This window comes from Pan paniscus, chromosome 5 (genome assembly GCF_029289425.2).
Source record: "Pan paniscus chromosome 5, NHGRI_mPanPan1-v2.0_pri, whole genome shotgun sequence".
NCBI lineage: Eukaryota > Metazoa > Chordata > Mammalia > Primates > Hominidae > Pan > Pan paniscus.
Window position 1 is genome coordinate 27,662,647 of NC_073254.2, and position 23,856 is coordinate 27,686,502.

The 23,856-nt window shown below is 42.2% G+C and overlaps 1 protein-coding gene across 8 annotated transcripts in view; it reads left to right on the plus strand.

The window, feature by feature from the left end:
* Positions 1-23,856, plus strand: part of PHACTR1 (phosphatase and actin regulator 1) — a 574,931-nt gene that overhangs the window by 292,746 nt on the left and 258,329 nt on the right. Inside the window, exon 1 of one of the 8 annotated variants that reach the window (XM_034961461.3) lies at positions 2,676-2,792. The exons of 5 other annotated variants lie outside the window; for them this stretch is intronic. Coding sequence is in view for 2 of the 3 variants with exons in the window: in XM_034961450.4 (XP_034817341.1) it covers positions 3,034-3,286 (253 nt within the window). In the remaining variant the exon portion in view is untranslated. Of the gene's footprint in view, positions 1-2,675; positions 3,287-23,856 lie in introns of those variants that run through there. 2 more of the 8 variants (XM_034961450.4, XM_063605154.1) reach the window with 2 other exon arrangements.

A 23,856-nucleotide genomic window follows, 5' to 3' on the forward strand; every position in this document is an offset into this window, starting at 1 on the left:
GACACCAGTAGTAATTCTTCACTGAGGCAGCATTCAGGGTACAGAGCAGGGTCAAGAGGAAATGCGGGACAGTGCGCACATCAGCCCTGCTGCCTGCTGAGGCAAGGAGGTAGTGCTGGAAGCTGCCAGATTCGGCCACCTTCCAAACTGCTGCCCATACTAAGCTATATTCCATCCTGGGCCCTTCTTCACACACCTTCTGTTGTAACAATAAGAGATGGCACTTCTTAGCTTCTGAAACTTAAACTAATGATTCTTGAATTTAGTCTGAGACACTAAAATGCACACATCTGCTAAGAACAGCATGGTCTCATACAACTTTCAATAGTGATGGAAATATTCTATAATCTGCCTTACCCAATGCAGTGGCCACTAGCCACATGCGGCCATTGAGCATGTGAATTGTGGTTAGTGCAACTGAGGAAATGAATTTGAATTTTATTGAATTTTAATTCATTTAAATGTAAACAGCCACATGTTGCTAGTGGATACTATATTGCACAGCACCATTAGAGGCTGCAAACTCAGGGAGGACAGTTCAGAAAGATGGATCCTCAAACAAGAGAAATGACTCTCCCAGGTAAACTTCATGCCTTTTATACACTTAACTTGAACAAAGGGCCCCTACAGCCCAGGGCACATCCTTTAATATTTGAGGCTAAGCTGGCGGCTGTGTCAGTGTTTGGTATGATACAATCACAATGCCCGTTGGCCAATTAAGATAGAAACATACAGAGCCCTTTAGTATTCTGCAAGGGAAATAAAAGATTGCTTCAGTCTTAGTTGCTTTAATGAGGTCAGATGGGGTTTCTGCAGGTCCACTGTTCTAACCTGTGGGGCAGAGAATAAGGCGGAAAAGGCATGCAATTTAAAATACACATTTAAGGAAACATGTAATTTGCTGGTAAATACACAACCTCCTCTTTTCAGAAGGGAGTTAAGGGGTGATAGTTTGGAGGAGGGACCCAAGGAATTACAAAAGAGAATAACAAATGTTTGCTCAGAACACAATGCAGCAAATTCCCTGGTGCACTCAACCAGTATAACAAACAGGTCCTTTGTAATCTCTAAGATAAGGCTTATAATTAGCCAGGGACCAGGTGACATGAATCTGACATGAGCAGACATAGTGGATTCACCGGTGGTTGGCCTGGCTGGTAGTCCAGCAAAAGGGGGGTGGTTGCTGAAGCCCTCAATGGGTACCAAGAGGGATCGAGATCTAATTACAGAGACCTGCATTCTACATCCATCCCCCTCTAGGGGAGGCGATGGCAGCTGGACACCTGACTTTCCTAACTCCAGAATGAAGATGAAGCTCTTATTGTGCTGATTTGTGCAGACTACTTGCAGATGAGAAGTAGTAGAAATGATAGAGTGGTAGAATTGGAGTGATCAGAAGCCTATTGTAATACAGTAATTTAATATCCTCAGTGGATCGTTGACCCTGTTACCTGTGAGGCAACTGTATGTGTAGAATTCGCCCAGTTGGAGGAGAGACTAGCAAAGACCTGCCTTTTGTGGAAGAGGCAGTGACAGGGAATTGTGAAATTAGCTTTGAGGAAGTTCCTAGAAACAACTGGTAGTGACAGTGCATTCTTTAACTGACACTATTCCAGTAGGTTGGAAAAGAGGACAAGGGTGTGACTCAGAGTGAATGCAGTAGGGTGGAAAGAACACAGGCTTGGGAGCAGGTACACCTGGCTGTAAACACCTGTTTCTCCATTTATGCTTTGCATTGAAGTCACCTGGGGAGCTTGTTAAAGGTACAGACTCCTGGACCCTGCACTGACCTACTAAACCAGAATATCTGGATTTGGGGCTCTGTAATCTCTATTTTTAAAATAAGCACACAAGGTGATTGTGATATAGGGCTTCTCTAAGCCTTAGTTCTCTAAAAGGTGATATCGGACTGGCGATATCTGAGTCTTGGGATTGTTGTGTGAATTGGTGGTTTATTAGAAATAGCATGATTTTAATAAGGCAAATCCATGGCTGAAGAATAATAATTACAAGTTATTGAGCTTTGATTTGTTCTGCATGGTTTGTTAAAGGCACTGTTCTCCCTGCAATGCCAGCTACTCAGGAAACTGAGGCAGGAGGATCGCTTGGGCCCGGGAGTTCGAGGCTGCAGTGAATTGTGATTGTGCCACAACACTCTAGCGATAGAGTGACAGCCCATCTCTAAAAACAATTTTCTGTTTTGTTTTGTTTTGTTTTTTAAAGAAAAGACCCTGTTCTCCCTTTGGAAATCCTGGTAGATGTCACTCGCTTTGCTAAGCCTTAGTCACTGTGCTAAAACAGCTGGAGAGTTATTTGGCCAAATTAGCTGACAATCCCAAAGTCGCAAATTGTTTCTGAGTTTTGATAAAATCAGCGTTTTCTTTTCCTTTTTAATGACCCTGGCGTTAAACAATCTCCTTCGGGTCGGAGAATTTCTATGGGAGGTGAAAACATTAATTATGTTGTAACAGGTTGTCTGCTCCAGTGAAAGTCAAGGGCTACGGGTTGGACCCGCCGGAGAGGGTAATTTGCTGTGGCCCTGGAAGGGAGCTTGCACCCGAGGTTTCCCAGTGCAGCGCTTTCCGTGTGAAACATTTTGCTTTCATTCGGCAGCTTTAGGCGTGAAGAAAAGGGGGAGGGGGTTGGCGTTCCGCCCTGGAGCTCTTGAGAGTGAAGGCAGCTTCAAACCCAGCAGGCTCTCAGTAGCTGGTGCTGAGATTTCCAGAGGGGTGGGGCTGCCAGAGGAGGATGTGCACGTGAGACCCGAGAGAGGTGGGAGTGGAGCTTCTCAGGTAGGACCCCGGAGCGCCCTGCCCACCCCCTCCTCCGGCTTCGGGATCCGGATTGGCTGGGGCAGCGAGGTCGGCGAGGTCAAGACCCTTTCGGCGCCCTCCCCGACCCGCCCCGCCGCGGCGGTGCTTATGTAGAGCGGCCGGCGCGGGCGGGGCGGGGGCATGCTGGCGAGGCCGAGGGGCGCGAGTGGCAGCGCGCGGGGGCCGGAGCAGCGCCCGGCCCCGGGCGCCCGGGGGCCGGATGGCGGAGCCCACGCGCTCAGCGAAGCCGGGGAGGTTTGCGCTCCGTTCGCCGCGCTGCAGGGAGGGCGCGGTGCCAGGCGCGAGCGCCGAGAAACCCCAAAAGAAAGCTTTTTATTTGCTGAGGATGAAGCCCCTGAAGGAGCCCGCCCCCAACAACAACAACAACGTGTCCTTTGTGATCCACTGTCAACTAGGCAAGGAGATCAAACACATTTGCAGCAACTGCAGTCGGGGGGAGGACGCCCGGGACGGTGAGTGCCGGGGCCCGTCGGGGCGGCGGCGGCGAGCGCGGGAGGCGGGGAGGTGGCTCGGGCTGTCTCAGTTTGGGGGCACCGCCGGCGTCTGTCGCCTGGAAAACTGCGGGGACATCCGCACTCCACCCAGACATGACAGCCGCCCGCCCGGCACTTTGCAGAGTGCCACCCACAGCCCAACCCGGGCCCGCAACCCTGCACATCCCATTGACGTATATGGTCCCCAAAATGAGGGTTTTGAAACAGTTAAAAGAGCAAGTCTGGGATTTTCATTTGGGAAGCCGAGGCTTAGGGGATTTGTCGGTAGCAAAAGCGCTGACTCCTGCTTTTTCCTTCCATGGGCTTCTTAACTGTTGCCCCGTCCTCGTATTATGATGGGATACAGGGTTTGCTGGACTGCGTTACGGACATGGGCTTCCTTCGGGTGGCATCAGTTTGGAGAGGCGGTTTGGCGGCGGCGCCCAGAGCCCTAGAGACTTGTGGAGTTGTTGAATGACGCCTGTTTAGAGTAAAACATGGCTGTGATTTTTGGAGTGCTGCTGCTGGTCCCTGCTGGAATGATGCCCAAAGGCCAAAATGTGGAGAGGTGGGGGAGGGGGCGCGCAGCCGCATCTTCCAGGTGAGCCTGGGCGTGTGCGAGCCAGAGCTCCCGCAATCTAATCTGAAGCAGAGCAGTGAAGGCGTGCCGGGCTGCCAGCGACTCTGGGCAGGAGGAGCCCAGAGCGAGGGACCGCCGGCGCGGACCAGGCAGAAGCCTCTGCAGCTGTGGACGCCCCTGTGTGGCTGTGCATTCGCGCGACCCTCCAGGCGGTTCCCGAGCAGCTCACCGAACAGGCTCTGCAGGGCCGCTGGAGGTCATGGAAAAGTTTTAGGCAGCAGATTTTACATTGAAAGCCTTAGCTACTGGCCGGCCTGAAGCTCGTCTCCATGCCTGACACGCACACCTGCTTGGGCAGGCAGATTTTCCTATCAGCTAGGCAGGTTTTGCTGTTCCTTTTGGAAGAACAAACATTACTTAGGATCCCTCCCGTTCTTAGTCGGCCTCTGAAGTGCAGAGTAATGAAATGACTCTGGCTTGGCTAATGTCTTTTCAAAATTAGAGTCCTGCTAGCGTCATTATCGTTTTCTTTGATTAAACTGCAAGAGAGGTTGTGCAGGACACCACCAGGCATCCAAGAGGAAAACTGGGACGGCACTGGAGGAAGGCGCACACACAAAACACATGAACGCCCCTGCTATTAGGTGTAGGGGGGATATACGTTTCTGAGAAGCACACACTGACTGACATGTGTTGGTTACCACATCAGCTGATAACATCGAGACCTATGGAATACAAATGGATTAATCAGATGACCCAAAGCCAGACCTTTCCCATGTAACGCAACAGAGCTTGAGATGCAGGCTAAAATGGTTATTAAATGTCAGTTGCTCTCTTGACTGAATTGCTGCCCAGATGGGCTGCTTCCACAACACTGGGAGTTTATTTAAATTAGTATCTGTAAATGCTGCTGCAGTAAGGAAAGGTATATGTCCATATTCAAGGATGTGTGTTTACAAGTGTCATTATGAGTGCTGTTACTGGTAAATGCGGTATACCCCGTCAATGGAGACAGGTACGTATTTTAACCTACAGCACATAGTTCTTCTTGAAACGTGCGTCATCTCCACAGCCTCACACACTTCCAAGGAGCTATGTATGGATGCTCACATATCACCTGATAGGATTATTTACCCTCAAAGGATTCTTAAATAGGGGAGACCGAATGTTATAGTGCCTAATTTTTGCCTAATTTCATGCTGCTAATCCTGCCAATCTATTGTGTGGTGCACTCATTTAATCACCAAAATGGAATGAGGTCAGGAGTTTAACCCTTCTTCTTTTACTGCCAGAAACCAAAGCAGCACTGCCCACTGTGGAAGTTCCAATAAAATTTCACTTTGGGCAAGATTGCCCTCCCATGATAGTCTGTAGGGAGTGGATGTTCTTTTAGATAAATTCTCTGGAAGCGATTTGCAATTTGAGTGATATTTTCTACATGCCAGGAGCACCAGCTATTTTAAAACATTTGTATGCTCAAGATCATAATGAGCCAAACAGATTTCCCCGATGTCCTGTTTGGTCAGGCTCTATAGAGGAAGATGCTTCTTAAGGTGAGGCACACCTGTATTATGTCCAGTACCATAAGCGTGCCTGGTTCCTCATTCATCACCGAAGAGGCCACTTGGTGACACCCACAGAAAATTCTGATACAGCTTGAAAGCCCTGCTAGAAATTTTACACAGATGAAATTTTACAAAGGTATTGTTCACTGAGTTTCTTTCACACTTAATTTCTTTGCATATGAAATAGTTATTTAAAGCATATTTTAATAACTTGCAGTTTAAAGACAATCTATAACTAAAGAATAAACTTTAAAGGATAAAATATTTCTGGTTATTGAGAGGTACATAAAAGGTGAAATTACATTTTAGCAATTATCTTTTTGCTCAAGAGTTTTTTTTTTTTCCTGGTATCTACTAACTAGTATTAAAGATGTTTTGCTAAACTTATTTTAAGTAATTCTGTATTGTTAAGAAACCATAGAACACAATTCACCATTAATGGCCAAAGACAGTTTTTGTTTCCTTCCGTCTTTGCTGTTTTGGTTCAATACTAAAGCTATTTTCAGGTGAGGAAACAAGCTTACATAGGAAAGCCACAGAGTAAATACAGGGGAAAACAAAGACTCACACCCTCATCTGTTTCACTTTAAAACCAAGATGCGGCTGGGCGCGGTGGCTCACGCCTGTAATCCCAGCACTTTGGGAGGCCAAAGCCTGTGGATCACTTGAGGTCAAGAGTTTGAGACCAGCATGGCCAACAGGATGAAACCCTGTCTCTACTAAAAATACAAAAATTAGTCAGCATGGTGGCACATACCTGTAATCCCAGCTACTGGGGAGGCTGAGGCAGGAGAATTGCTTGAACCCAGGAGGTGGAGGTTGCAGTGAGCCAAGATTGCGCCATTGCACTCCAGCCTGGGTGAAGAAGTGAGACTCTGTCTCAAAAAAAAAAAAAAAGCATCAACAACAACCAAGACACTTTCCACTGTACCTACCATCAAGTTGATTTTTTTAATGGCCATTTATCTCTGCCACCTACACTGAATGTGGAACATTAGGTATTGTGGTGTCTGTTTATATCTGTGTGTGTGTGTGTGATGTATACATGTGCAGTCTCAATAAGCTCGGTTTATTATGGTAAAGAATGAGAAGGAATTGCAGAATTTTCTTCTGCATTTAATTGTTTTTTCCCTCCTTACCTACTTGATAGAGAGGCAGACTTTAGTGGGGATAGAGGGAGAGTAATTTACAACCAGGTAGATTAGAAGTTATGGACATCATAAAGCCATAAGAAACACAGCTAAGTCATCGCTGAACTTATATTAGAAGTTAATAGGAGCATATGATTTAATTTACAAATAGTTAAAAATCAAATTTAGAGAAAATCTATTCTAGAAAGTGTTTTCTGTATTTAATTTCAAACACATTTCTATTTGCATTTGAACTCCTTTTGAGTCCATTAATAGTGAAGAATAATTTTAGGAATTATAATATATTTAATAATTATGTATTAAGATGTAATTTCAATAGAAATAAAATATTTTAAGTTTTTAAAAATATCTTGAAGCCTCTCAGTCTTATTTTATAATGACACTTAAAAAGTAATAAAATGATGGATTTAGAAACAAGATGTATTGATTGCAACTGCTTGTCAGTGCCTTTTACATGTAATTTATCAGTAGATCACAGTTGTCTTCATTTTACTATATATGATTCCTATTTTTTAAACATATATATAGAAATTTACTAATCCATGGACTTGCTAGATGTTTTCCCAAGTTTTGTTTTAGGGATTAGAAACATTTAGCATATTTTCTAATGGATTCCAATGTGAACTTTAGGAATAACAATTTGTCATACTAATTCTCTGTTGTACTGACTGTAGAGTTCATCCATTGAGACAGCCTTTTAGGAGAGAATGCCCTGTGAGTTCCTGTGGATCACATCCCTCATTTTGCAGGTGAGAAAATGAAGATGCATAAGGATTAAGTGAGCAGTCTACCGAGGTCGAACCACCATTTGGTGTCAGGGCTGCTAACAGAACCTGTCCTTGAAGAGGGAAGCAGTTTTCAATTGGGGTTCACAGCTGAATTCTGGAAACGTACTGCCTGTTTTCAGTGTCTCCTCTGCTTGCTGGCTGGGTGATTTGGGAATATTACTATATTAGTTGTGGGGATTCAATGAGATATTTGGTACAAAGCATTTAGCACGGCGCCTTGCGAGAGAAAGTGCTTGAGAAATATTAGCTGCGATTGCTAGCGTTTGTATTGTTACCCCCCAAGTCCAGTTTTGCCTTGGGCATTTCCCCCTGCTATACTGTGCTGCTCTGCCTCTTCTGTAATTAAACTTCCTTGGATTGAGTCCAAGATGAGAGCACCCACTTCTTCTCTATATTTAAACATATATTTCTAACAAGACAAATAAGGTAAGGGTCAGACTGAAGACAGAGTGGTAGGTTCCACCTTGGGCAAGAGAAGGAAGGTCAGGAAAAGCCTCTTTCAGTTTCAGAAGCAGTTCAGATCGCATCCACTTCCAAAGGAATTCAGATTGCAAGTACCAAAGATGGCACAGGGTTTTTAAGCAGAGGCGATGTGACCAACTCATCTATCTGTTTGTTTGTTTATTTATTTACTTATTTACTTGAGATAGGGTCTCACTCTGTTGCCCAGGCTGGAGTGCAGAGGCAAAATCATGGTTCAGGCTATCCTCCCACCTGGTATCTGGGACTATAGGCATGTACCATCACATCTAGCTAATTTGTGTATATATATACATATATTTTAAACTTTTACAGTTGAAATATATATATATATATATATTTTTTTTTTTTTTTTTTTTTTTTTCTTTTTGTAGAGACAGGATTTCCCCCACATTGCTCAGGCTGATCTTGAACTCCTGGGCTCAAGCAGTCCACCCACCTCAGCCTCCCAAAGTGCTGGGATTACAAGTGTGAGCTGCAGTGCCTGGCCCAAGATGCCCTTTAAAAAAAGTTTATTATGAAAAATTGTACACATATGCAAAAGTAGACATAATAGGATAATTAATTGCCATAGACATATCACTCAGATTCCCCTACTCTTGTATTATGTTAAAGCAAATTTGAGTGAGTTTTTACGATGCTGTTGCTGCTAGTGCCTAGGCAAGGACCAGACAAGACAAGGACCCAGCTCCGTGCTGCTCATAGCTCAACAAAGGATGTTTCAAGACCTTGAGCAGCCAAAAGGCCAAGATTCTGCAATATCTGTTTCAGGCTCAGAGTGTGTCCAATAATACACTTTCAATCACCAGCAATTCAAAGTCAGCTTGTCTTATTTTTAACATAACTTTGAGCTCATATATAATTTTACTAATAATTTCCCCTTTTGTTCTAATATTGCTCTGACACTTTACAGACATCTGTAAATAGTCACTTAGTTTAGGAGAAGACATATTTAAACAATTTGTGAAATCTATAGCTTGAAATATCCTGATTTGTCTAAAGGAGATAAAAACACTCACATTGAAAAAGGTAATAGATAAAATATATCCATAAAACTTTAATGGGGGTGGGTGAAAGGATCAGTACTTGTTTCCTAGCCCTAAACTTCAGTTTCTTCGGTTCACTAACTTCTATATGAATGGTGAGAACTTTTTGGACTTGACTAGGCTTTGGGGCCTTCTAGAAGTGTCTAAAAGCCTGAAGGGTGGTAGTCCATTGAGCCAGTTAGGAGCCACCATTGATGATGTTCAATGTGGTACTGCTGGTGGACAGGCTACCTGTGCCAGGGGGACAGCTGAGCTGAAAGCCAAGAGATAAAGGTGAGTTTGCCGAAGGCCAGGTAGCCAGAGAGAGGGGCACAGGTGACCTTACTTCACCCCACAGGCTGTAAGGGAGAAAAGGTAAGTCCAAGGAGGCAAAAGTTGCAATAGAACCAGGAACTAAACAAGAATCCAGTTGTTGGTTTGGAAAAGAAGAAATGAATTGTAGAGAGTTTCAGCCCAGGGGAAAAAATCAGCCAGAAGGTTAGCAGTAGACCATTCAAGAGAAGTCATATAATGATTGTTTTTAGTGTTGTATTGTTTTTATACCCAAGGCCAGAGGAAGGATAAAACATGGTCATTTGTTTATTCATGTATCAAGCATTGATGCCTACAGTGAACTTACGTGTGAGTAGAGAGGTAAAGAATGAGTTCCTGCTCTGAGAGAAACAGTCCAGTGAGGGACGTTGCTGTGACAGGCAGACTCAGGATGTCATGGACACGTAGGTGGGGAACCCATCTCCTCCCTGGGGGTGAAGGCCAGCAGGTCATGTAGGACAAGATGGTACTTGGGCTGAATTGAGTAGGATGAATAGGGTTGGGCTGGCAGATACCTGAAGGAAAGAGTCACTGGAAGCAGGACAAAGACCAAGGGTAGAGAAAGGTCAAGAGGCCAGAGGAGGGCATTGAATGCTGCTCTTCCAGCGAGGGTCTGTCCTATCTCCTCATGACTGCTATGTTTCTAGTGCTGAGAACGGTGCACAGGTATTATCCACTTAAGATATGTTCAGTACATGAATGTACATGTTCGTTTATTATGGATCTAGTCGATGAATGTGTGTCCCTTTATTACAGTGGCTGTAAGGACAGTGGTGTGATGTGGCTGGGGGATGGTGAGAAGGGCACCTGGGGAGATGGACAGAGGCCACATACCAAGGGCCTGGGATACCACACTAAGGAGCTGGGACTTGCTCCATGACGGGTTGTAGTATTCCCTGGAGGATTTTTAAAAAAGCATTTTTATTGAGATATAATTCACACACCACAGAGTTCACTAATTTAAGGTATGTAATTTAATAGTGTTTAAGTCATAGAATTGTCATTCATCACCACAATCAATTTTAGAACATTTTCCTTACACCTAAAAAGCAACCCTGTTCCCCTTAACCTATCCATTCATTATTCTATTCCCTACACCCCATCCCCAAATCCCAGGCAGCCACTAATCTATAGGTTTCCCTATTCTGGACATTTCACATAAATGGAACCATGCAATATATGGTACCTTATATATGGTAGCCATGCAATATATGGCTTCTTTCACTTAGCACAGTGTTTTCAAAATGTATTCATGCTGTAGCATGTATCAGAATTTCATTGCTTTTTATGGCTGAGTAATATTTCATTGTATGGATATATCACATTTATTCACCCATTCATCTGTTGATAGACATTTGGGTTGTTTCCACTCTTTGGCTTTGCTGAACATGCCACTATAAACATTCATGCGTGAGCTTTAGCATGGACACAGGTTTTCATCTCTCTTATGTATGTACCTGGGAGTAGAATTGCTAGATTGCATTGTAACTCCATGTTTAACCATTTGAGGGTCTGCCAGACTCTTTTCCAAACTGGCTGCCCCATTTTGCATCCCCCCAGCAATGAATAGTATATAAAAGTTCAGTTTCTCTACAATTTTTCTGACATTTGTTATTATCTGTTATGGATAATAGCCACCCTGCAGGACTTTTAAGAAAGAAAGTCAGAAGGTTCTAACTGAGTTGGTGGTCAAGAAAAAGAGTTAATTCAGTCCACTTAAGAAAACTAGTGATTTTAGACACCTTACATAAATGTATTTAAATTACGCTTTATAGCTTGTGTATCTTATTTCCTTGCGGTCATCAGAACAACCTTTTACAGTTGGAATTACTCTTGTGACCATTTAAGAGAAGAGGGTCAGAGAGTCAGAGTAGCTCATGGCTTCCTAAATGTCACCTGCCCATGCTGCTGCAGCTGAGCTGTCTGTCCAGTTCTGGCTCCCACCTTCGGGCAATCAAGCCACTTTCAGCTGCCTGGAGATTCACACTTTACTGAACCTCTGAGGAGTGACTGTTTATTTTGGCCAATTAAGTTTAACTTCTTAAAGCAATTAATTAAATGTGAATATGATCATTCAGGGAAATTTGGGCAAAGATGAACACCCAAAGCAAACCGTCAATTCATTGAAAAGTTGAAGTGGAAATTATCTGATGAAGAGGGTGTTTGGTTAGAATGAGGAGGCCGAGGGGACCTCCAATGCCTCTACCTGCTTTTAAGTTTCTTCCACCTGTAAAATGAATTTACTTCCATTCCGCTGGAGGTGCCTAAAACCTATCTAGATCAGGGGTTAGTAAACTATGGCCCATGGGCCCTCTGCCTATGTTTGTAGGTTGAGAATGTTGTTTGCGATTTTAAATGGCTGGAGAAAAATCAAAAGAAGAAGAATAATTCATGAAACAAGATACTTATATGAAATTCAGATTTTAGTGTCTGTAAATACAGTCTTATTGGGAAACAACCATGCAAATTGCTTGCACACTGTCTATGGCACCTTTCAAGTTACAACTGCAGACTTAAGTTGTCACAGAGACTAAGTTGTCACAGAGACTCTCGAAGCTTAAGATATTTATTCTCTGGCCTTAAAAAAAAAAAAAAAAAACTTTGCCAACTCCTGGTGACATCAAAGTTGCTGTAAATAGAAAGTATCTCTCCTGGCTGGGTGCGGTGGCTCACACCTGTAATCCAGTACCTTGGGAGGCTGAGGTGGGTGGATCGCTTGAGCCCAGGAATTCGAGACCAGCCTGGGCAACATGGCGAAACCGCATCTCTACAAAAAGTACTAAAATTAGCCAGGTGTGGTGGTGCATGCCTGTAATCCCAGCTACTTGGGTGACTGAGGTGGGAGGATCACCTGAGCCCAGGAGGCAAAAGTTGCAGTGAGCTGAGATCACACCACTGCACTCCAGGCTGGGCCATAGAGGGAGATCCTGTCTCAAAATAATAATAATAATAATAAAAAAACAAAAACAAAGTACCACTCCTGACCATTTTAGCAGCATAGTCTGATTTTAGAATTGAAAATGACCCTGTAGATTATCCAGTGTCCAATTACATATCTGTGTCGTTCACCTGAATTGCAGTGTTGGTCTTTTCAAAAGCTATTTGATGTTGTGGGATACTCAGAGGCACAGGTTTAAAATGAAAATCAGCCTACAAAGAAATAACTGATCTGAATTCAGTTTGTGGAGTATCTTTAGTGTTCCCACTCCCACCCTGACCTTTATGTGGGCTTCAGGCTGGCACATGTTACAAAGAGGGATGACTTTTCTAATCCCCACCTAAGAGTTAATCATCTTGACTCTGTTATTGTTTCAATGTGAACTTTAGAACAATTGCCTCTGCTATTTTGGCACATGGAGATTTGCCTCCACGGTAATTATTTTGCAACCCACAAAAGTAATTATAAAATCAAATAATTTTCTTCTAAACAAGCTGTAACCTCAGCAGAGGCTCTTGGGGGGAAAAAGTTCCCGTTCTTTCGTTCTCATTTTTAGGACTGTGACATTCTGCTTCCCTTGTCCCCTTACCTCGGTTCTGAGGTTATTTCAAGTACAATAGCAATCGGTAGTGAAGCACCATCTTCTTTTGATGCAGTCTCCTCGAAACAGTAGCACTGCTCCATGTCTATGAGTAGAAAGAGTGAGGAACAAGTAACAGAAGGGGAAAGCAAAAGTGAATGGAATTCTTCTGGCCATGGAAAGTAAAAGAAAAAAATGGGGTCGGGCACGATGGCTCATGCCTGTAATCCCAGCACTTTGAGAGGCCGAAGCAGGCAGATTACTTGAGGCCAGGAGTTCGAGACCAGCCTGGCCAAGATGGCAAAACCCTGTCTCTACTAAAAATACAAAAATTAGCCGGGCATGGTGGCACTTGCCTATAATTCCAGCTACTTGGGAGGCTGAGGCTGGAGAATCACTTGAATCCCGGAGGCAGAGGTTGGAGTGAGCTGAGATCGAGCCACTGCACTCCAGCCTGGGTGACAGAGCGAGACTCTGTCTCAAAGAAAAAAAAAAACGGGAATAACAGCCTACCAGACTCAATTGCATATTAGTTTGAATTATTGAGAGATGCATTATAGGGAGACGTTGCTGATTCTGAAGGTGTTCTCAGTAAGATTTGGCACCAGTATGTCCTCGCACAACTTGAAGGCTGAAATCTGCTGCACAATTAGGGACCATCCCTCTCTGACAGGCTGGACATCTACCAGAATTAGGTTCTTTCTTGAAAGACTTGAAGTCTGTTTATGAGCAACTGTTTGTCTGACATATCCAGTGGAAACTATAGATTGTGTTTATTTATGTTTGGAAACTGTCACCGGTCTGATGAGCTGACCTAATCCACATGATGAGAGGATGCGTAGAGAAGCAGATCTTGGCTGCAGGGACATCGCTGATCTGCTACATTTTCAAGAATCACATCTGCAAATTTCAGTAACTCACTGATTTATGCATCCCTTTACCATCCCCCTGAAAATTAAACAGGCCACCAGACAGGAGCTCATCATCCTCAAAATGAACATACAGTGAACCTTTTTTGCCTGCCCAAAGCCTTAATGTGCTCATATCCAGAACAAATAGTATGTGGCTGTTTTCTACTAGTCATGATATGAATTATTCATGCACTATTAAGCAGCCTGTGGTCGGAACACCACTACCCAAAGTAAAACTGAATACAAAAGAAGAGGCTTTAATATCTGCAGCTGAAAATGCCCTTTGCCGTGGGAGTAGAAATGATGGGCTACTGGACCCCTCCCATCCTTGTCCCAGGTCTTTGAGGTTGAATCTGTGAATATCAATGCAGATTCCTATGGTAAGACACTAGAAATGGCTTGGAATACCTGAAAAGTGTAGTAGTCATTGGGCTGCATGCCTAGGTTAATTTTTTTAGTTTTTCTAGAGGGCAAAAGAAGGAGAACTTATACAAAAAGGAGTATCAGGCCAGGCCCAAGCTGGTAGACTGCTTGAGCCCAGGAGTTCAAGACCAGCCTGGGCAACATAGTGAGACACCATCACTACAAAAATACAAAAATTAGCCGGGCATGGTGGTGCGTGCCTATAGTCCCAGCTGCTTGGGAGGCTGAGGTAGGAGGATTGCTTGAGCTGGGGAGGTTGAGGCTGCAGTGAGCCAAGATTGTGCCACTACACTCTAGCCTGGGTGACAGAGCAACACTCCATCTCAAAAATAAAACAAAAAGCAAAAAAGAGTATAGTCAAGAAATAGAAAGTAAAGAAACATATAATAGAAGAGTTATTCTTTGGAAAAAGAAAACTTAACAAGCATCTTGGAAGACGCCCATATACAAACCAGATAAAAGGGAGATTGCTCTGGTTTAGGCCAGATTGGCAGGCCTGCCCTGACATAGTGCCGTAGAGTCCTGGAATTTTTCAGACCGATAGTTTAAAAGTTGTTCCCTGCTGTCCTCCATTTAGATGAGATACACTGTATTGTAGGGTGGCACTTGCATCTCTAGAATATAAGCATCACCTCATAACAGTGGACATTATATCCCAAATTTAATTCTAGGAAGACGACATCTAATAGAATAACCTGTGATGTAAGTCAGGTATAACCAGATAAGTCATATGTTATTTGTGTGTGTGCAGGTGTGTGTCTGTGTGTATGGGTGTGTATGGAATGTCCTAGGGCAGAGTTAGTTTTGGAAACATGTATGTATTGGCTAAAGAATTACATTACATCATATAGAAATTGGTAGGAATATAACATTTTTAGATTCAAATTATTTCCAGAAGAATGTTTAATCTCATGCCAACGTGAATAATCACCTCTTTAAAAAAAGCAACTGCTCAGAATGAAGTTGGAACAGTTGTATAGTCCCTGTGCTCTCCTCTTAACATTGTTGATGGTTCCAAAATGCACCCCTGGTTTTATAAACAAGAGTTGAGGACCAGACAGGAATGACATTTCGCTTTTAAGCCATAATTGTGACAGATGGGTCAGTGTGCATTGCTAACTCCAAATACATAATTAGCCATAATAAAATGGTACAAATTTGCTTTGAAAATATCGTAGCCTAAATCGCAGTCAGATTTAACTGGGAGAATTTCCACCATGATTTTAGAAAGCAAGTATGGCTTATTTTTATTGCAGAAATCTAAGAGTGCAATTCCTGGCAGTGTTTACCAGAGAGAAGGAATTAGCAGCCTCTTGGGAGGGTTAGGAAAACAGAGCGCCCCTGGGAATCAGGCTCTTAAGTTTCAGTTCCAGTAGCCTCCAAACCAACTGGGCTCAGACAGGTCATTCAGTCTCCCTGTGTTTTAAAATTCTGTGATATTTTAAAATTCTCTGTTTTCCTTCTTGCAAACGGGCGCCAGGTATAGGAGGGTCAAGCTTTTTTTCCAGAGGGTCTTGAAAAGATGTAGGAGGTATCTGGAGACTTTTCACAAACAAAAAACACAGGGAGTCTTGTGCTTTTATATCCATAGTGCTGGCTTGTAGAGAGGGAGGAAGGAGACGGAGTTCTCTTTTCTTCCCGTCTTCTCCTCTCTGTTCATGGTGGTGGTGGGTGGGAGAATGGAGGGCCAAACAGGCATGTGTGTGTGATTCACAGGGTGGGAGGATGACAGCCCTTTCATCTCAAGGTGAAAGCGCAGAGGGAGCCCTAGAGCTAGAGGAACAGATGGCAGCGTTGTTGCTGCTACATTGCTTCTGGCTGTGCATGTGCTCCCCCCGTGCCCAGCCAAACCTCTTCAGACTGTGCAGGTCACAGAGTAATGGCCAACTCTAAAGATCAATGTCCTGAAGGCTGCTCTAGACACCAGAGTACCTTGCTGATGGCCAGTCCCCTGTCAAAAAAATAAAAATAAAAATAAAAAATAAAAATAAATTAAAAAATAAGAAGTCTGCATGTCTTAAGCAAAGGTGGTTGGGCTGAGGTCTTCTAGGAAGCACAGATCCTTTTCAGAATTCAGTCCTCTGCAATACAGCTAAATCCACAGGTATCACAGAATTTAAAAAATGAACAGCTGGGTCTATGACTTAGGGATATAAGGGATTAGAGAGGATTAGGGACTGGTTGGGAAGTGGGTGGGGAGAAAGAGGGTACCGGGTACCGAGTACCTGCTCCTTTGGTCTCTTGCAAATGCTCTCTTACTTTGCTTGCTTAAGGATATTCAGAGTCACTATTTGTTGGGGTTTTTTTCTTTCTTTGTCCTGCAAGAGTTTAAATTAGCCTTATTGCTTGTGAGAAAATAATAATTTTCTGCCTAGTGTTTAAATATATTGAGGTCAGTACTGTTGTATCCAGTCCAAGGTGATAAGGCAGAAAAGACAAGTTCCTTCATTTGTCTTTTATGCCAACGGGAAGTGTGGTCTGGCTAGTCCTCGGGTCCATGTTACTGCAACAGAAACCAGCAGAAGCAGTGCTCTTCCTACCAACACTTCTCAAGTTAAGGGGGCTATGTTGTGCTTCTTTGCTATTTAGTGTCCCAGAGCAGCTCTGATTACACTGTGAGAAACTATAATTCAAGTTCTATGGTTCAATGTTGAGGTTTTTGCCAACTTCAATGAGATGTTTTCCAAAATGTGTTCCACCTAACACTTGCTGCACAGGATGGTAACAATAATATGTGGAATTTTTTTTTTTTTTTTTTGAGACAGAGTCTCACTCTGCCACCCAGGCTGGAGTGCAGTGGCGCAATCTAGGCTCCCTGCAACCTCTGCCTCCTGGGTTCAAACGATTCTCCTTCCTCAGTCTCCCAAGCACCTGGGATTACAGGCATGCACCACCACACCCAGCTAATTTTTTGTATTTTTAATAGAAACGGGGTTTCACCATGTTGGCCAGGCTGGTCTCGAACTCCTGACCTCAGGTGATCCACCTGTCTAGGCCTCCCAAAGTGCTGGGATTACAGGTGTGAGCCACCGCGCCCGGCCTGATGTATGGATCACACTAGGGTGGAAAACTGAGCGGAACAAAGTTAAGCAAATGTTTTTGTCTCAGAGCCCCTGGTGTGAAAATGTGCATTGGAAATCTCTAAGAACAGGGTATAGATGCTTCTTTACCCACATGCATTTTATCACACATATGTCTTGTTTTTTGTTTGTTTGTTTTGCAGAGTGCCACAGGTGACTAATGTCCTAGAGGAAAATTAATGTGCTGCGTTAGAATCTTCCAATAGAAAGTACTGTATTGACTGACTACATTCCCACTTGTGAGAGATAAAGAAACACACACAACACTGAGATTCCTTTGTGATTTGTTCTTTTCTACCAGAAGCTATTAGCTTGAAACTATAGCATAGTAATTGAGAAGAAATGTTTCCACTGTTGCTGGATATACTTATTCAGTGATTTTTAGTTAACAGAGATATAAATGCAAATTAAATTATTATATCAATCATACTTTTGCTTCAATCAATCCAGGAATCAGGAGCTTCCTCTTTTCCATAGCAGGCAGTATGACAGAATGATAGGGCAGGGTTGATGCTTCTGGAGACCTTGTGATTGCAATGCCTGGAATATTTCGGGTCAGGGTTTTTCAGGCTGAGGACTGTTGACATTTTATGCTGGATAATTCTTTACTATTGGGGAGTGTCAGGTGCGTCCTATACATTGTAGGATGTTTAGCAGCATCCCTGGACTCTACCCACTAGATGCCAGTAGCACCCACCTCCCATTTGTGGCAACCATAAGTATCTCTAGACCTTGCCAAATGTCACCTTGGAGACAAGATTGCTCCTGAGTTGAGAGCCACTGAATAAGGAGCAAGGTGGGTACTGCTGACCACGAGTGAGTTCACCAAAGCAAGAGTTCAGTGTGGACTAGTGTCTAGGAGGAGGCTTTGTATGAAGAGGCTGGTTTGGATTAGTAGATTGTGGAAGGGAGAAATGCTAAGTGGGGGAATAACATGAACACTGGCAGAGGGAAGGAAGGAAGAGTAAGTGTACTGGCTTTTTGGATATTAGCAGTAATAACATTGCTTATTCACTTATTATGTGCCAATTATGAGAATTAATCTAATCTTCCCGGGATAGATACTATTTATCTCAATTTGGTAGAAAAGGAAAATGAGGCTCAGTTGAACTAGATAGTATGCCTGAGTCTCACTGGTAGTAAGTGTTGGGGTTAGAGTTTGAAACCAGGTTTCTTTTAATTACAAGACTGTATTAAAATGATATGAATTTGAAAGAACATCAGGTAAGATTAAAGAATGTTAAATTGTAGACAGAAATGTCTGGACTTCAGGGGATGCCCTGCATAAAGTAACGGCAGAGTCTTCAGCAGAGGAGTGGTTTGGTGAAAAGGGCATATTGGATTCATCTCGCAGCATCAGCCGTGCAGAAGGGATGGGGAATTGATTGGAAGTGGGCTGAGATGATGTGGGGCTGAGCAAGCTATAGTACAGGTGTGGAGGAGTGGGGCTTGGCATGGCTAGTGACGGCAGAATTTAACGGGCTTCACTCATATAGTATTGCCATCATTCAGCAGGCAAAATACAAAGAGAAGGTAATTACTAGCTCTCAAGATGGCTACAAAAATAGATGGAGGAGCATACTGACATGAAATGAAGCTACGTAGCTAGGAGTACAGTGTTGAGTTGACATTACGTATTATTGAAGAGTTTCAACAGGTGTTGGCAAACTTTGTCTGTAAAGGGTCAGATAGTAAATATTTTAGGCTTTCACCATACGGTCTCTGTTGCAATGACTCTACCCTGCTGTTCTAGTGCAAATGCAGTGAGAAGCAGTGCATATGTAAATAAGAATGGCTGTGTTCCAATAAAACTTTATTTATAAGGAGAGGCAGCAGGCCAGATTTGAACTGAAGGTCAGATTTGTGCACCCCTGGTGGACTCTCAAGTGTGACAGACAGAACAGGCACAGACCCCAGATGTGCTAGTTGTGCGACCTTCTCAGACTAAGCCTCAGTTTCTGCATCTGTAAAATGGTGAATCTGATAGCATCCACGTTTAGAGTTGGTGGTAGGATTAAGTGAGATAATGTGAAGTGCTTGGCACTGACCCTAGCATATAGTAAGTGCTGAATAAATTGTGGCTTTTATTGTTATTGTGGTTACAAGTATTATTTTTATACTCCTGGCCTTTTTTCCTTCTTTATTTTCATTGTATTAAATGCATTCACACTGAATTCATGCTTGTGAGTGCAACAGATGTTTTATTTGCACTTGTTTTCTCTAGATTTCTTGAGTTTGAAGGATAATAAGGAAAATATCTGTAGTTCCTACCAATGAGGATTGTTATAAGTATAAAATTCATGTGAAGAAACTTACACAGAGTTTCCTGTCACTTAGCACTCAATATATTATAGCTAACGGGGAGGAAGAGAAGATGTTGAAAAATAAAGTATTAAAATGCAGAACATAAAAAAATTAATTACTTAGAAGTCTTGTGGAATTTCAATTAAATAGGAAATCTGATGGGGGAGATTTTAGCATTCAGTGTACATAAACAGTTTAGTTTTTCATGTTTGGAATCAATTAATTGCTTGGCTTTGTTAATTAGGGATTCCCTGAAGTAGAATCCATTGCTCATAAACTAGGAATGTTAAAGCCAGTCAAGGCATTTGCTTTTCAAAATGATCTGTTTGTATTATAGCTGAAACAAGATAAATCACACATGTGAAACAGCTGTCTGTTGGTAGTGAAGAATAGTTTCTGTTCTACACCTTGAGAATACTCATTACAAACACTCATTCATGTGCTGAGACAATGATCATTCAGTAATGTATAGAAGAGGTGAAAGCAGAACTCACTCAACTAGGTCTAGTTTCTTTAGGATCATGTGTTCAGAGGATACAGACAGCAGGATTTATTAGCCTGAGCACTACTGACATTTTGGGCCAGATCATTCTTTATTATGGAAGACTGTCTGGTGCATTGCAGGATGTTCAGCAGTATCCTGGCCTCCACCCACTAGACGCCAGTAGCAGATGTCCCCCACCCCACCCCAGTGGTGACAATCAAAAATATTCCCAGATATTTGGCCAAATGTCTCGTGGGAGGCAAGATTACCCCTGGTCCAGAACCACTGATGTAGACTGATGTTTAACAGTGCCTGGAGACATTATGTCCCAACATATCCAAGCAATAATAACTTATTCATATTGGAATATATGCCTGATTTCTCAGGATAGTCTTAATTTCGGGTATTCTGCCCCACTGATCTAATGTAATTGGAACCCCATGTATTCTGATATTTTTTTCAATTTGAAAATAGAGTGACCATCCCTATGCAGTGTTTGTCTATTTTAGGACTTAGCTGGAATACTTAGTTGGAATATGTTTATTGTGCCACCATTCACTTTTAGACTTTGTGAATTTTGCTTAGACAAATAGTTGATGTACTTCATACTGGTTAGCAACATTGAATGTGGTTATATCCCAAGAGTGATGTAAGTCTACCACTAGTTTAATTGAAACGAATTCTATTAAAACTTTAAGATGCGGGGTGATACAATTTTTTGGTCTGATTCTTCTCATATGAAAGCATGGTCATTGATTGTTTTTAGTAATATGCCACATTACATGTGGCTGGGAAGGGATGACTTTTTAGGTGCATGAGGGAGGTGTTGTTCTACCTGTCTACCAGGACACCTTTCCAGGTAAATTCTGGCACATTGGCTATATTCCCTGAAACAAGTTCATTTATTTTTAGGATGCATTTCATTTGTAAAATAAGATTGACATTACTCATATCTTTAAAACAAGTATTAAAAATTGCCACTTTTCTTTTTGACTCACCTTTGCCCAAGGAATACAACAGTAGTAAGAAAAATGAAATCAAAGTTTGCATTTCTTACTGGGTTGACACCAAGTGCTAAATGTAAATGTCTGTTTAACCTGTATTAAGATGGCCACTTACAGAGGATATGGAGAAAGATGTCAGTATTTAAATTATCTTGAAAATATTTACAGTAAGAACATATGTAGTTTTCTGTATCACTATTCTGACCCTTATGGAATTTACTAGTGTAATGAAACACCCAAATTTCAGCATCAGGAAAAGCAATTCTAGAATATAATATGTTACCTAATGCTGCAGAATAATTACCCATGGAGATATATTTCAGATATTATATAGCCTGTGAATAATTTTGCCAACTCATTCCTTAGTCTATTCTATATTTACCATTTGTTGAAGAGACACATTATATACTGAACATCAGTACCTTGAAAAATAATTGTGGCCCATAGTATTTTAAATGTTGGCTATCCTAAAACATTAAGTTCAGCTTATTTATTTTATTCGGAGTCTGTTTATATGTAATAATGTGCTTTTATTCTCCTCTCCATTTTATTTTATAGCATTTTACTGTAACAGAAGACCTATATAAACAAATGACAAAGCATCTGTTAGCTTTGAGCCCTTAGTCCTTGTGAGGTCATGATTATGCAGTAGAATAAATCCTATTGTTGCTATGTTTACAGCAGTGTTTTCTAGATTCTTTTTATTTGTGCATACAGGATATCCCTGTGCCTTATATATTTACATGATATTTACTTTGTCATAAAATTTTTATTGTTTGAGAATATGGAAGATGTTATGAAAGATTTTTTTTTTTTTTTGACATGGGGTCTAGCTCTGTTGCCAGGCTGGAATGCAGTGGCACGAACATGGCTCACTGCAGCCTTGAACTCTGGGCTTAGGTGATCCTCCCGCCTCGGCCTCACGAGGACTATAGGCATGCAACCACCATGCCCTGCCTAATTTTTATTTTTTATAGAGACAGGGTCTCACCATGTTACCCAGGTTGGTCTTGAACTCACGCAATCCACTCACCATGGCCTCCCAAAGTGCTGGGATTACCGGTATGAGCTACTGTGCCCAGCGATATGAGAGATGTTTTGTTATTCTTTTATGTTGTTATTTTTAGTTTTGGTCAAAATTTCCCATTAGAGGAAGTCTCGATTTTGTGAAATTAAAAAAAGTTCTGCCTCTATTTCTGAAAGTCGTAAAAATTAACGTGACTTCTCTTTTCCCACTCTTATGATTTCATTGTTTTTCCAGAGTGCTAAGGCATTCATCCTAACTTGCAACTACATATATAAGGAGGCAACTCTAGGAAGAATACGCCAGCCAGACTCCCCAAAATTAGGAATTACACAAAATTGCCTTTAAACTCTCTTATTTAAACTTTAGATTTTTAATGTCAACAAAATTCTTCTCATTGCTTTTTGGCAGGGCTATGATTTGGAAGAATGAAATGAGACTATTTTCCCCTCTGTACCTGTTTCCAGCCCTAACCAAACTGTAGACATGCATGTGTTTGAAGTGACTTTTCATTTTCACTGTGCAATGACTGCATACACTTGACATATTCTAGCTACCAGGTTATCATCATACTATTATACATGAGAGTATTACTGCCTGTTTTATGGACAAGTTGTCTTATATGGCCATGCTCTGTTAAAATGCACCATTATATCATTGATTCCTTCGATAAACAGCCATACTTAGCAGTTATTGGCAATTAGATAAAGAAAAAAGAATTTAAGGCAACTGTATAATGCTGTTTATTTCTAGCCGTTTATCCTAGCTGGTCAGCCTGAGAACCAGAAAGGAAAATGCTATACACAGGATTGATTCAATCTGTCAGAATTTTGAAGCTTAATTCATGCAAACATGGCTACTGGCATAAAAGTTGTTTCAACTTTTATAGTATGAACTATTCTAGAAAAGAACTTTCTCAGTGCTATAAAGATAGAACTGACTTACTTTCTTCCTGTCCCATAGAGTGCCCTAAACAAAGAGCTAGTTTATGACTTAATAAAATTGTTCATACTTTACACCAAATATAATAAAGCAAAATGGTCCTAAGAAATAATTCTTTTAAAACCTCCGTATGAACTTATCTTCAAGAAAATCTGAAATTGTTGTCTTGTCTAAGCCAATAGATGAGTGTGTGTCCCACAATATTTTGAGTACTTGTGAAGGACAGGACTTTTTCTTTTTTCTTTTTTTTTTGAGACGGAATCTCGCTGTCGCCCATGCTTGGAGTGCAGTGGCGCGATCTCGGCTCACTGCAGGCTCCGCCCCCCGGGGTTCACGCCATTCTCCTGCCTCAGCCTCCCGAGTAGCTGGGACTACGGGCGCCCGCCACCACACCTGGCTAATTTTTTGTATTTTTAGTAGAGACGGAGTTTCACCGTGTTAGCCAGGATGATCTCGATCTCCTGACCTCGTGATCCGCCCGCCTCGGCCTCCCAAAGTGCTGGGATTACAGGCGTGAGCCACCGTGCCCGGCCAGGACTTTTCTTTTTCTAATGCACAAAGCTGCACACAGAGCAGATGCTCAATAAATGGTTGTTGAATTAAATTCATAAAAGGCAGTTTGTTGGAGAAACCTTTTGTTAAAGTACTTAATATAGATTTTTCCCCTCCAAACCACTTCCTCTCATATTTTATCTTGGAGGTTCAGTTATTACTCTCTTAGAGAGCTGAGAAAGAGCTGAAGATGAAAAGCTACTGTTTCTCCCCCAGTGGACATGTGGCTGAGTTCTGCAGATAATTAAAAGAAAAATTCCTGTTACTGGTATTAGGGTTGGGGCTGGGTTGTTATCTGAGTGTTATAGAGAGGACTTGTTTGCCAGACTTAAATTTTCTGACTATGGCTTCTATATTTGCAAATAAAGATTTCCTTAGCCTGGCT